Here is a 14,937-nt window from a genome sequence, read left to right as displayed (position 1 = left end):
TCTCCTGGGAGCTCACTGGGGGAGGTGGGCCATGGAAGAGCCTCTGGTGGGCGCTGGAAACAGGCTGGCCAAACATATCCAACAACTGGCTTTCACTTTTGATTTTTCAGTGCGGCTGTAGAAATATCGCACACTGTGTCTGAGTTCAGTCCCAGCAGGGGGGAAGCCTCCCTTGATGCCAGGGTACCCACGGGTGGTGCCAGGTAGGAGGTGATCTGACCCCCAACCCCCATCTTCTCCAAGGGGCTAAGTAAAATAGGAGAATCTAGTAAGCTTCAATCACTAAGTCATTTATAAGCTCCTGGGGAGTTTTGACATTTTAAAAGGAATATACCCTATTGACTATATGGGGAGGGGATTATAGTGGACGCCAGGCATTGCAGGTGAACATCAGCCTGTCCCACACAGGAAGAATTGGAAGGATGGTTGCTTTGCGTAACCTGGCAATGAGGAACCTGTGACAACAGATTTTGATTTTAGAAAATCACGTGAAGGTTTGGTTTGGTTTGAGTGTTTAAGGATTGCAGTGTGAGGTTTGGAAGGAGAAAACTAAAAACAAGTTGGCAGGAGAACAGTGGTTCCCAGAAAGAAAAGCTGTGTTTCCAAGTAATCAAACTCTGAATGTGGCCAGCCAGGGCCTTCAGCCACGTCCTCACAGAGAGGAGCTTCTTGGCTTTTTTATGGGGGGGCGGGAGTTATACTTTCTGCAAGACCGGTTGAAGGCATTAGCCTGAGAGCGCAGTTTCTCAACTGCGACAGTATTGATATCTTGGGCCAAATAACTCTCTTTTGTGGTGGTTGTCTTGAGCATTGTAGGATTTTTGCAGCATCCCTGGTCTCTGCTCAGTAGACGCCAGTTGCATTCCATGCTCCCCCTCAGTTCTGACAACAAACTGTTTCCAGCATTACCCTGGGGGCCAAAATCGCCCCCAGCCACTGCTTAGAGCAAAGGAGATGCCACTTTTCATACTGAAGGTATTGCAGTTACCACTGGGTGGGTGAAATGATGGGTCATCTCAGTTCATCTCCTGTTCCACAGAAATAAAGAAGGGCAACTGTTTCAGGAGCTTTGCTGGTTGGGCGTCAGCTTGCTGGCGTCGTCTGATGTAGCTGGATTTCTAAGGTTTTTTAGCGTGTCTTCAGGATCAAATTTTCACCCCTGAAAACCCAGAGTAAAAAACAAGCAAGCAAACAAACAAGCAGACCACCACCACCCACAGCAGCAGCAAAAAATAGGGAAGTAAACCAGGCGAGGGTTTGCAATTTTATTAAAAGTGGTCAGCGCGGTCAGCCCTAGATCCCTCCTTCCAAAGCGCTCTCAGGAGGCCTGCCTGCATAGAGCTGGCTTGGGTGTTGATATGTGAAGAGGCTGAGAACATGTGGCATAAACATCGACTGATATTGTTTGCCATTTACACTCAGCATGTGTAATGCAGCAGGAATGGCTCCCGGTGGCATGTGACTGCCCTTCCAGGCGGGTATGCCGTGCTCAGGCACTGCTCTTTCTCTTTCACCCCCTCCCTCCCTCCCTCGCTCGCATACCCCCTCCTCTGCCCCTTTCCTCCTCTTCCCTTTCCAGGGGAGAGTTTGAGTGGAGGCTTGTCATGATTGGCACGTAGAAAGCTGGTAGAGTGTCATTGGAATTTTCTAGGGAGGCACATGCGCAACACCCAAAATGACTCCCAGCTTCGGTGGCCGCAGGTCAGCGCGTCGTGCCAGGCACCCTGGTCTGTTTCAGAAAGGTAAGGTTGCATGATGTCATCCTACCTTTCCCCAGCACAAGGGAGAAATCAAGGTTTTGTTAGTTTCTTTTTTAATTCTCCAGTCCAGGCAGCACCTCTGAACATGTTCTCGGCGCTGAGCATTTGTGCATGAGTATGCGATTTGTCTGTGTCCCCACCCTCTCCGTTTAAAAAAAAAATTAACAAATGATTCACAACGGCAGTTTAACATGTGACCTAAAACAGCTCCTCATGACCCCAGTGAAATTGGCGATCCTAATGTCGAAAGTCTAGATGGTCTTTTTACGCTGGTTACTAAACTCTTTGTATAAAGAAGAGTTGTGAGGCTACTGGAAAACAGATTGCGTTATCACCAGATCCAGGAGAATGGAAGGGGATGCGTTCGGAATCCCAAAACTTTATAAATGATAGGTGTCTCTTAAGGGTGAGGTGTTTTGTATTAATCGCTGGAATTTGGCAGTGATGGAAAATGAACTTAAAGGTGTTTGAAACGTTTCGTATCTGTTGAGTGCACAGTGTGACACATTCTGGACCAGGAGGAGAGTGTCGTGTTAAAATTCATGAGCAGGGGATATCTCGCCAAGAAACAAGCCTTGATAATGGCTTCTGAGTACCCCTGAAGTAGCGAGAATATGAATTTCAGCACCTCTTAGGTATCTTTAAATAAAGTTAAGTGTTTAAACAAAACTATTTTCATCATCGCCAAGCCAGCAAGCAAGTGTGTAAACTTCTGTCGTGCGGTTCAGGGCACAAATTTGGGCATGGATGTGATGGTCTGTTAGCAGACTCAAGCGCAACCGAACATGACTCACCTCATTTCTGTATCTGATGCAATTACAAGTAGCTTCAATGCATGCAGTAGAAGAATACTAGTTTTCTGCTTGCAAGTTTGTAAAAGCGAATCCACACTCATAAAACGGCATGGATGGTATATCTTATGTTACGGGGATTTTGTTTTACTCTTAAAAAAATCTTTTGTGCAGCTTTGCCTTTGGTTTCTGCCTGAGAGGCACTGGAATCTTTTTCTTTCTTGCAACTCTGAGATGTCAGAAAACTGAAGGGGAGAGGGTTAATAGGTTCACACACCCACCCCTCCCCCATGTGCATACGCTAACAGCTGCCATGTATGATTTTGGTGGAATTTGATATTTCGAATGAAATGACTTCCTTGTTTTCCATAGTAATATAATAATCAATTTTACCATAGAGAACTGTGTACATGTCAAGCCTTGGCTGCTCCTAATTAGCAATGGATGGGGTAGGTGGGGAAAGTGCTGGAGAGCACTTTCGAGTAAAAAATCAGCCTTCAAGTTTTAACCATTCTTTCTGGCCTCAGCCAAGACAGTTTTCGATCTGCTTGGATCTTAACCACAGGTTTAGTTTGTGGTGTTCTAAGAAAATATCTAGAATGACACGTGCAAATGTGACAAAGATGGGCCTGTGTCTCTAACCGATGTGGGGCTGTCTTTTATCTCTACTCTGTAGTAACTTTCTTATGGCCACAGCTTTGTAAGATAGAGGCAAAAGCCAAAAGTGATGCACATATAATATTCTCTGCCTTGGACGGCGTCTGTGTTTTGTTGGCTGTAGCCAGAAAGACATGTGTCTTCAGACACAAGAAACTTCCATCCACTTTGGAAAAGGGATATTTTCTCAATAAATAGTTACACAGCTTATGTATAAAGCCCCAATCTTAATGTTCTCATTTACTCTAAGTAATGTAAAGGAATTAAACTGTGCACATTCCCAAAACACACATGGAAACATGTACCATGTCCTTCACAAGGAAACGAGTATTCTGCTAAGATCTACATTCCCGCTTGCTGAATCCAGTGATAATTTCAAGTCAGTTGAACGAGTCTTTGTTCAGTGACTCTGATTTGCCCAGTGGTGAGTCACAGAGGCACTTGGGAGTTTGAAGGATTTTAGGATGTGGGTGATATCCTCAAGGTGCTTATAATTCAGAAGGCAAAACTCCTGCCCTGGCAAACCTGACCTGGCTTTCTACAGCAGAAACTGTGTGTGTTTTCTGGGACACATCTTGTTGCAAAAAGTATTTATTGAATTGCATGAAAAGGTGCATTAACAGAGCTAAGAAATATTTTTAGCTCTATTGTGTTTGACCCTCTGTGGACTTGTGACCCTTTGTGGACTTGTAAAAATTTCAGTGTTTAATCTGCAGGGTCATTTAAGACGCATGGTCATGCTGTTTGGCGTGACAACAATAGCTTGTGGGACCCAAAGTAATAAAAAACAGATTGATTCGATTTGCTTATAGATTGGTAATTCTTAGGCTTTGTTGCACAGTTATTCCTGGGGAGCTATTAATATTAACAATTCCAATGCCTGGGTTGAGTCAATCTCTAAAGGTGGGACTCAAGCCTCAGTACTTTTTAAACCCCCCCAAGTAATTCCTAAGTGCCACCAAGTTTGAGATCTAGTGATACATATGACTTCATCAACAATCTTTTTTGTTTGTTTGTTTTTTTAGCCTACACCTTCTAGGGTGAGTTTTGGAATGGGCTTTATATAATGATGTGGGGACTTAAGAACTTTCAGCCTTCTGGAAGCTAACTGTCTGTTCTCTGAATTAGTGAACTTAGTGTGGATGAAGGTGTGCTTTCTCTCTTTCCAACAAACCTGGTAATACGATGCCAGGCCAATCACGCAACCATCTACATTACCTAAGGTTTCCTGAAACTTGGGTGTTTTTATTACAGGAGGCCAAATGTTCTGAAAATCTTGATTACTTCTCTTAAGAGAAGGTGGTTATACAATTAATTACATGTGCCCCTTGAAATTATTTTTGGATTGTCTGAAACACCCATGGAAAAGGAAGCCCGCTCTTGGTATACTGGCAACTAGTAGAAGTAGCTCCTTAAAATAGAGGGGTTACTCAGTTCCTGATAACTCACTATAGATTTTTTTTTTCAGACAGAGTCTTGCTCACTCACCCAGGCTGGAATGCAGTGGTGCAATCACAGCTCACTGTAACCTTGAAACCCCGGGCTCAAGTGATCCTCCCACCTGAGCCTCCCAAGTAGCTGGGATTACAGGTGTGTACCACCACGCCTGGCCAAGTTTTAAATTTTTTTTAGAGACAGGATCTCTCTATGTTGCCCAGACTGGTCTTGAACTCCTGACCTCAAGTGATCATTCTGCCATGGCCTTCTAAAGTGCTAGGATTGCAGATGTGAGGCCACTGCCCCTAGCTACCTCACCATAGGTTCTTGGAGTTGGAAAGTATTTTCAAAATATTCTAGTGCAGTGGTTCTCAAAGTGCTGCATCAGCATCACCGGGACTTGTTAGAAATGAACATGTTCAAGCTCCACCCACAGATCTTCTGAGTCAGACGCAGAGATGATGCTGTGGGTGGTGAGCGGTGGGCCCAGCATCTGTGTTTTAGGAAGTGCTTCTCTCTGGGTGCCCACCAAAATTTGAATTACTGCTGTTATTTCACCTTGTCAGAAACTAAGATACCTCAGTCCTGGGATCTGTGTCTGCACCAAGGACAGATCATCCTAACTTTCCTATGGGTCTTGAATAACTGCCTTAAGAAAACACTCACCATCCTAAAATCATCAGGCATAAAGAAACCTTAAATATCTCATCTGACCCTTCCATTTCACAGATGAGAAAACTGAGGTCGATAGGGTGACATGAACTCAATAACATGTAGAGTTATTGGTCTACATTGAGCAGAGCTTTTGGTCTGCTTATAACCAACACAGTCCTCTCCCTCACTGGTCCACACTGCCTCTTGAATTTAATGTGGACTTCTAGTGTTTGGCTTAAATCACATCAGTTACGATGTCTAGGTTAATCATCATATAACTCTAGAAAAAGTCCAACTATTTTGATTGAGAATTTTAATTCTTTAAAATTAATCCAAAATTCTTTCATTTGAAATTGGCTTGAATTTTATAACTTGGTACATTTAATAGAAAAAAATCTCGGTGATGTAAACTGCTGAAAAGAAAATTCACAGACCATAGGGATCACTCCTGGGGCGTGGGTTTCATCCCAACATCATGTAGCTCAGGCACTAATAGCGCTTCAGATGCACACACTGAAATTGCATTTTCTTCAGATTTAGTTAAAAGGAAAAACGTGACAAGGAGTCTGTTTTTTGAATATTTTAAAATTTCATACTTGATGTGGTTGGTGATATTTACATAATTTTGTCAGTATTCAAAAACTGAATCTAATCCACATTCTCTGCAGAGCTTCATCTTTCAAAGTACTGTAGCAATACACAGGGAGCATTTAGCCAGGAAAGGAAGGGAGAACACACAGCTGTTATCTACATACTCATATACGTGGAGCAGGCGTGTTCATGGATACAAAGTTTTTTGGGTTTTTTTGTGGATTTTTTGAGACGGAGTCTGGCTCTGCCGCCCAGGCTGGAGTGCAGTAGTGTGATCTCAGTGATTCTCCTGCCTCAGCCTCCCAAATAGCTGGGGCCACAGGCACACGCCACTATGCCTGGTTAATTTTTTATTTTTTGTTTTTGGGTTTTTTTTTTTTTTTTTTTTTTGAGACAGAGTCCTGCTCTGTCGCCCAGGCTGGAGTGCAGTGCAGTGGTACAATCTCGGCTCACTGCAGCTTCCGCCTCCTGGGTCAGCCTGCCAATTAGCAGGGACTACAGGTGCCCACCACCACACCCAGCTAATTTTTTGTATTTTTAGTAGAGACTGGGTTTCACCATGTTAGCCAGGATGGTCTCGATCTCTTGACCTCATGATCTGCCCGCCTCAGCATCCCAAAGTGCTGGGATTACAGGAGTGAGCCACTGCACCCAGCCTAATTTTTGTATTTTGTTAGTAGAGAGTAGATTTTGCCTTGTTGGCCAGGCCGATCTAGAACTGCTGACCTCAAGTGATCCGCCCACCTCAGCCTCCCAAAGTGCTGGAACTACAGACATGAACCACTATGCCCAGCCCATGGATAGAAATGTTCATTGGTTCCACACACCTACCATGTGCCAGGTATTGTGATGTGGCGTGGGACACATTTGAAGTTCCCACCTTCAAATGATCATGGGACAGTGAGGAAGTCAGACAAGTGCTTCAGTAGACAATTATGAGAGCAGGTGGTGGAGTTAGAAGAGAGTACAATTGAGGCTAAAGCAGCAGGGCATTCTGAGGATCACAGAAGGGACACCAGTGCACACTGGATGGGAGCAGAAACCAGAGAAGGCTGCCTGGAGGAGGTGTCCTGTGAATTGCATTTCAAAGGACGGTAGATATCCAGGTGTGCAGGGGAGTAGGGAGGAGGTTGTGCAGGGAGAGGGGCCAGTATATGCCAAGGCATCAATGCTTGTGGTACATTGTCTTTCACTGGGGCAGGATTGATCTATTAATCCCTATATATTTCCTTTGTGTGTATAAACATTAGTGATTTGGTTTCTTAGGGAACTTTGTATAGCAGTTTTAAAATGTACATTTCAGAAAGCTTATTTTTCCATTTCAGAAGACTCAAATGTTCCTAAGAAAATTTTCTCAGTTGAAAAGTCACCAGATCTTACGTTACTGAGAAAATTGAAAGATTTCCCCTAACCCCAGAAGTCAAACCAGCTTTCTCAATTTGAGACTGCACAAAACCAATTAATTTTTGCCCAGTGTGGATTTTCTAAATAATTGTATCTCAGACAAACCAACTCCTGTCCTAAATGGATTTGAGCTGCCTTTCACTCTGAAAGCTGTGGATCCATCTGGGAAATGTCTTTGTAGAGGAGAGAATTTTATAATAAAGTATTTTTGGTATTGCATTTACTAAATCTTCAGGGATATAGGTAGGAGAGCCTCTGCGCTGAACTGACTGCCCAGCACAACAAGGTTAGAGGAAATGAAATTATTTCATGTTGGCTGGCCTGCAACACATGCCTCTGAACGAAGCCATATAAGTCATGGGCTGCATAACGATGTTCTGGTCAACAACGGATGGCATGTACAATGGTGGTCCCATAAGGTTATAATACTGCACTTTTACTGTACTTGTCTAGGTTTAAACATGTTTAGATATGCACAAATACTCACCGTTGTGTTCCAGTTGCCTCCGGTATTCAGTACAGGAATATGCTGTGCACGTTTGTAGCCTAGGAGCAATGGGGTATATCGTATAGCCTAGGTCTGAAGTAGGCTATACCGTTTGGTTTGTGTAAGCACACTCTATGATGTTCACGTGACAAAACTGCCCAACAACATTTCTCAAGACGTGTCTCCATTGTTAAGCGACACATGACTGTACAGATAACAACGGTTTCTTTAAAAGCATTCCTAGGAGTGGCCAGGCGTGGAAAGAGCTTAATTTCTGAGCAGTGATAATGATAGTTAATATTATTATCATGTTTTGCAGAGCACCTGCACATCATGTTTCATCTTTACAGTGAGTGGAACAGACATTACGATCTCCATTTGACGGATGAGGAAATTAAACCTTAGAGTCATCAGATTTCAAAGGGGAAGGGACCTTGGAGATCCTTTCATCCAGCTTTCTCATTATACAAAAAAAAAAAAAAAAACCCTTTGAGATCAGGGAAAGTAACTGACCTAGGATCCCACAGGGAGTAAATAAGGGCTGTTGGGCCAGGCCCCGGTCTTCTGATTTCTAGCTCCATGATTTTTCACTCCATCACTCTGCTCTCAACCTTCAGTGCTTTAGAGGAAACTTGGTAGGTTAGGCATTTGTTCTTAAGGAAAAATTCTGTTGATATCAGTCTGTGTGCTATTTTGTAAACACACATGTGTAGAAAAAGTCCCTTATTTTTCTGCTGTTTCTATATGTAGATACAAACAGATAGATATACACACCACATGTGGATCTCACTGGGGAGATGTGGGTGGGACTGGACTTAGTCTCAAAGGGGACTTCAGCTTTATCTGCCGAATATTCTTTTGTTAAAAAAATTTGAGGCAAAAATGACCATTACAGTAGCGTTTGTTCATTTTGAATAATGGGCGGTGAATTCATAGGTGTTTGTTTTACTCTTCATATTTCTGTATTTTAAAAACTTCAAAAGAAAACAAATATGGATATTAAAAATGAATTCTCACCTACAATACCATACCCTCATTTTATAAAAATAAAGAATATTTTAAAGAAAGAAAAATGGTTGAGAAGGAAGGAAAGAAAACTATACTATGGTTCTCGTCAGTTAAGTTAACATTAATCCTGTCTTTGCTTTAAGTCTTTCCTGTGTCAACACTAGCAGAATGTGTATTGTTTTCTCTGCATTTGCTTCAGGATCAGTTCTCTTTGGCAGGTATTGAGCCCTCCTAATAAGTCCAGCGGGAAAGGCAGGCCTCTCTTGTCAGCTCTAAACCCACCAGCTGCCCCGCTCTGACTGCACAGTCCCCTGGTTCTGGGAATCTGCTCTGCCTGATAAGGAGGTACAGAGCATGATGGACTGAAAGCCTGAGGATCTGATACCAAACATGTTAGTTAAACTTATGCCCAAAGGAAGTAGGCCCAGAAATGTGGTTTTGGGAGCTCCGTTTAACGAATGTGTAAACAGAAGATAGGATATTAGCCTTCCAGTTTAAAAACCCTCCTTCAAGTCCCAGTCAAGTCCCTTACTCACTAGGTGACCTCACACAGTTCATCTGATCTTTTTTGGTCTCAGTCTTCTTGCTATAGACTGGAAATGGTCATATTTGACTTAGCTATCCATATGTTGTTCTGGAGATGAGACAGCTAATGAAGTGAGAGCACTTATTAACACGCCAACTGAAAAACACAAAACAAAAGAGAGATGATAGGATTATTATTGCTGTTATGAATCAGTCCAAGAGGTGTCATGGTGGTATGAATCATCATATGGTAATGTTATGGCTAAGGCCCAAACACAGAATGGCAGCATTGACCCAGTAATCTCTAAAGTAGTCACAGAGGCCAAGCTGGTGAAGATCCAGTAGCACTATTGTTATCAAGAAAGAGTATTATCCAAAAAGTGTGTGGTCTCACTCTTCTCTTTGCAAAGAGAAATTCACCTGGCATATGTTGATAGGCATGTATCGCACCACAGCCACTCTGTCAGCCCTGAGGATGGAGGAGACCTGCATTCCGGCCCCAACTCTTCTCCGTCTAGGCTTGTGACTTGGGCTGATTCACATAGGACACCAACTTCATTGACTTTCACTTTTTTATTTTTTGTCTGTAGAATGAGAAGTTAAACTAAATTGTCTCTAAGGCCTCACCTTGCTCTTAAAATTTGTGATCATTAGATAGAGTTTGAACTTTACCCCCAATATGACTGTTGTGTTATCACTGTCACCTTTGTAACCTGGCACTCAGGGACTGCCCCCTCTGGTTTGTGTCCTGACCTAGCTTCTGGAATCATTATAGCAAGCTGAGAATTTTTGATCTAGAAAAGACAAATGTTAAAAAGAAATTCCCACCTACAAGACCAAAAATAAGGAATATTTTAAAGAAAAAAAAAAGGCTCAGAAGGAAGGAAAACTGTAATGTCATTCTCGTTAGTTAAGTTGACCTTAATCCTCTCTTTGCTTTAAGTCTTTCCTCTGTTGACACTAGCAGAATGTGTCATAAAGACATGGAAAGATCGTAAATTCTCAACTCTAAAGATCTGACCTTGAGCATTGCATTTATTTGGCCACACCTTTATAGTATGGTCAAACCTGAAAAACATTTTCTTGCCTGGTCATGAGCCCTCTCACCTTGATTACTTTCTCTATTTTAGCACAAAAGAAGAAATGACACATTCACCACTCAGCCAGTTGCACTGGAAATGAATTTGGATTCCTGAACTGGTTATCTTGGAAGATATTGTGCTTACTGCAAATGTGGCCGGTTGCATCAGTTTAGGCACTACCATGCTCTGGGCTGTGGTTCTTTGGTTCCTGCTTCTGGATGGCTGGATATTACCAGGAGGGAGTCTGCTGATGCATCTATGCACATTCACTCTACTGCACTTCAGTTGTGTCATTCCACAGCCCCTCAAGTCTTGGTTCACCAAGTAGATGTTAAGGCTCTCTCGCATCCCTCAAACCCCATCCCCATGCCTGCTCCCTCCTCTCTTAGCAGTTGCCCGCTCTTTATCTTCTAATCCTCTTTCCTCCCTACGATGATGATAGTGACTCTGTAGCTCCAACTACTGGGTCCTCACAGTCAGTCCACTCCTGCAGAGGAAACCGGAGGGTGACCAGGAACCTTCAAGTCAGTGTGGGCCACAGAAAAGAACTGTCATTAAATGATGGTTAAATGCAGTGGTTTAATATAGGTTGACATTCTTTAAGCAAATAAAGGAAATCCATTGCTTCATGTCCATAAAAGTCTGGAGTAGATTCAGGAGAAGCTGGCTCAAGGCGTTTCTAGGAGGTCATCAAGGAGCTGCCTGTACCCCGTCTTCAGGCCAGCATCTTCTGAGTTGGCTTTATTCTCAAGCAGGCTCTCATTAAGTGATGGCTTAACAACAATTTAGCAGCCTTGGCATGACAGAGAATCAAAGGATCAGAGCCAATCACTGTGGCCGGGGGATGTGGTTCTTAGACTGGCCAGGTCTGAGACACATCGCAAGGGTCCCTATTTGCGCATAATTGGCCCCTGACTAAATTCCCAAAGGGTCTTTGGATGTTTGGTCAGATGGTCTGTACTCTGGGGGGATCAGCTCATACCAGCAAGATCCAATCAGCCCCCACACCTACCACCGCCTCTCTAGCCGAAGCCGCTTTGGCATCTAATTGTCTTGGGAATTGTGTTGGTTTTCTATTGCTGCTGTAACAAATTGCCACAAATTTCATGGCTTATAACAACATAAGTATATTATCTTACAGTTCTGGAGGACAGAAGTCCAAAACCAGCCTCACTGGACTACAGTGAAGGTGTTAGTTCCTTCTGAAGGCTCTAAGGGACAATCTTTTTCCTTGTCTTTCCTGGTTTCTAAGAGCCGGCCTCCGTTTCTTTGGCTCATGGCCGCTTCCTCCATCTTCAAAGCCAGAAGCAAAGCATCTTCTCTCCTCTCTGACTTCTGTTTCCATCCTTATATCTTCTCGTCAACTCTGATCCTCCTGCCGCCGTCTTAGAAGGACTCCTGTGATTACATTGGGCATACCCAATTAAATTCAGATAATCTTCCCATCTCAAGATATTTAATTCAGTCACATCTACAAAGTCCCCTGTTACCACGTAAGGTCACATGTTCACAGCCTCTGTGGGTTAGAATGAGAAGATTTTCAGGGGATCATTATTCAGCCTACTGCAGGGATTATCCACTCAATTTCAAAACCTGGACTTAGAGAAAGAGTGTACTGAAGCTCCTGCATCGGAGTTGGGAACTGTAGATAGTCCCTTAGGAAGATGACTTTGTACCTGCTTGTAGGTTTAGTTATTTACAACAGCAAAATTTATTTGCTTCTTGGGTGTATTTAGATTGTCCTTTTTGAGCTGTTTTGGGGTCTTTATCCACAGAATTGTGTACTCATAAAAGAGGTTTCCATGTCACCTCAAAGCCACCAGGTTCTTATGAGCCATACCCATTATCTTCCTTCATTTTGTTCATGGCAATCACTTTGTGCCCACCAAGTGGGAAGCAGTGTGCTGAGGAAATACAAGATTCTCCAAGGCATACTCCGTTCTCTTGTGGAACTCATGTCTAATGGAGTAGAAAGGCATGCACGCAATTATTTTTAACTCAACGTGCAGGATGTGCTAAGTGATATAAAAGTGACAAACCAAGGAGTGGGAAGACAGCAGGGACATCAGGCCCAGCCCCCAGGGGTATCAGATCATGCACCACAATTTTTGGTTCAGAAATTTGATCACTATATGCACCTGAATTTCAGTTTATTAACCATTGCAAGCTAAGAATTTTAGGGCTTAAAAAATAGTATGATATATTTTTTCTTCGAGGTGTTTGGATCAAAATAGGTGCTCAGCTCTGATGATTCAGGTGAAATTACTTCTACTCAAAGTTGACTAAAGTTGGAGACAATGAAAATTTGCTAGCCAAAGCAAAAATTAGGAAGAAGACCTGGTTAGTTTTCTTATTTCGTGCAGAATCTGAATGGGTTAACTTCTGTAACCTAGGTCATACTCTGAAAAGGACAGGTTTCCCATGGCTGACCTGCAAATACGCAGCGTGGCTGGCTTTCCTAGTTGGAAAGATAGCTCTTTCTCACGTGTCCTTTCAGGGGTAAGGGGAATCTCTACTCAGAGCTCCCTCCGGCCCAGAATGCAATTTTAGAAAATACAGCTGACTTCTCTGGGAAAAACAAAACCAACCTTGTCTTACTCTGGTCATGGAAACCAAATTGGCACCTCATTATCGCCTTGTTAGCAAGAACAGGCTGCATGATAGACAAACCTGGGAGGAAGAGTTGGCCCTGTGTGGGCAGGGTTTTGAGTTAAGCTTAATTGCTCTTCTAAAGCTCAGCTACTTAATACTACACAAGTCGAAATCTATCATCAGACTTGACCATCCATCCTCCTCTTCCTTCCGTATTCGTGCTGACATAGACATTGGTGCCTCCCCATTCTGCTGCTGTTGAATTTGTGCTGGGCCACCCAGGGACCCCAAGACTCCTTTGTAGCCAGCACGACTCCCCAAAGGAGAACAAGGCTGCACCTGCCTTTAACTTTGAGCGCCCCCTTCCCCCATATTTTGAAATGTGCCAGCCTGTTCTGTCCTTGGAGCATAGCAGGGCTGCTGGCTGGGGAAGGTGGTGTCACTTTTTAACAACTTATAGGCAATTTTGTATTTTTCATGCAAATGGGAGAGAGTAACAAAGGCATTTTTATCTGGCTCTCGAATGTGCTCTGTACTTACATTGAAATGTGAGTGTGCCTGATGTTCTGGGAACTCCCTTCCAGTAAGACAGTGTGGCAGCCCATGTCGCTTGCCACGTCTCCATTTTTCTCCCCGCCTGAGCTCTCCCCCAGCCTCTCTCATTTTTGTTTCTGTCATTGGATTTTTACTGAACAGAGCCTGTGATAGCAGAGACTAAGGTGTCCCTGTTATGCTGCGCCTACCCCGCACGGCCTAAGCATGCTTACTGTACAGCATGCATTGTCCATGACAACCCCAATTTCCAATTTTCCAGTCTCCTTCTTCCCATTCAAATGTCCTAGAATTCCAATTCATCAACATTCTGAACATTTTTCCTGATGACACTCACTTTTCAGAGGGGAATTTAAAACCTGGAAAATATGGTCTTAACCAAAGAGCCCTGCCTGTGGTAACCACATATCCCAGACGTTCTGGGAAAGTCTGTCCAGTTTCCAGACCATGCACGCTGAGTTTTGGTCCAGAAACCACCATAACTAACCAATATAGGTCACATGAAAGACACATGTCAGACAGACACCCTTTCTACAGTAAGAGTCAGTGAGAGTCTACCACTGCCACTACCTCAGATTCAGATTTTTTGACTTGTGATTTTTTGGTGATTCCTTATGTTAGTTGGGTTTGAGAGCTCAGTTGAAGGAAACTGTGATATTGTGATATTTGGTCTTCATCAAGTTTCCTAGCATGCAGCTCCAGAAGTCTTTGGAATCATGTAAATATCTTTTTGTATGCTAATGAGTTGACAAAAGTCTGGCAGTCCCTTAGGTCTCTTTAGGATGATGTCTGGTTACTGGAAGGACCATGGCAGGAATGAAGGGTTGGGACCATGGCAGGAATGAAGGATGGTGTCTGGTTACTGGAAGGGCCATGGCAGGAATGAAGGGTTAACCTTGGGGAAGGGGAGAGGAGCTGAAGATAGAGTTGATCACCAATGGCCAATAATTTAATCAATTATGCCTGTGTAATGAAACCTCCATTAAAAACCCAGGAAGGACTGGGACTTGTGGAGGTTCCTGGAGACGGGAGTGCCCGAGAGGACAGGGGAGTTCTGTGCCGCTTCCCACACATTTTGCCCCATGCACCTCTTCCATCTGGTGTTCATTGGTATCCTTTTCATATGTCCTTTCTAATAAGCCAGTAAGACTAAGTGTCTCCCTGAGTTCTGGGAGCCTCTCTAGCAAATTAGTCTAACTCTAATTTACAGCCAGTTGATCAGAAGTACGAGTAAAACAAGCTGGGGCTTGTGATTGACATCCCAAGTTGGGGGACAGTGTTATGGGGCTGAGCCATCAACCTGTGGGATCTGACGCTTTCTCCAGAAAGATAGCATCAGAATTGAATTGGAGGACACCCAGCTGGTGTCCACTGCAGAACTGGTTGCTTGCTTGGTA

At 43.5% G+C, this 14,937-nt stretch overlaps 1 protein-coding gene across 1 annotated transcript in view; it reads left to right on the top strand.

Annotated features, from left to right (window-relative positions):
• The first annotated feature begins 1,604 nt into the window (after positions 1 to 1,604).
• RBM20 (RNA binding motif protein 20) overlaps positions 1,605 to 14,937 on the top strand; it is a 72,960-nt gene continuing 59,627 nt past the window's right edge. The window contains exon 1 of the mRNA XM_012450197.2: positions 1,605 to 1,742. Within this exon, the coding sequence (XP_012305620.2) occupies positions 1,660 to 1,742 (83 nt within the window). The 5' untranslated portion in view covers positions 1,605 to 1,659. The remainder of the gene's footprint in view (positions 1,743 to 14,937) is intronic.

The sequence above is a fragment of the Aotus nancymaae genome, unplaced genomic scaffold (assembly GCF_030222135.1).
Source record: "Aotus nancymaae isolate 86718 unplaced genomic scaffold, 86718_ANA_hifiasm-v0.15.2.pri h1tg000010l, whole genome shotgun sequence".
NCBI lineage: Eukaryota > Metazoa > Chordata > Mammalia > Primates > Aotidae > Aotus > Aotus nancymaae.
Note: the sequence above shows the minus strand (reverse complement) of the source record. Positions and strands in the feature narration are given on the sequence as shown.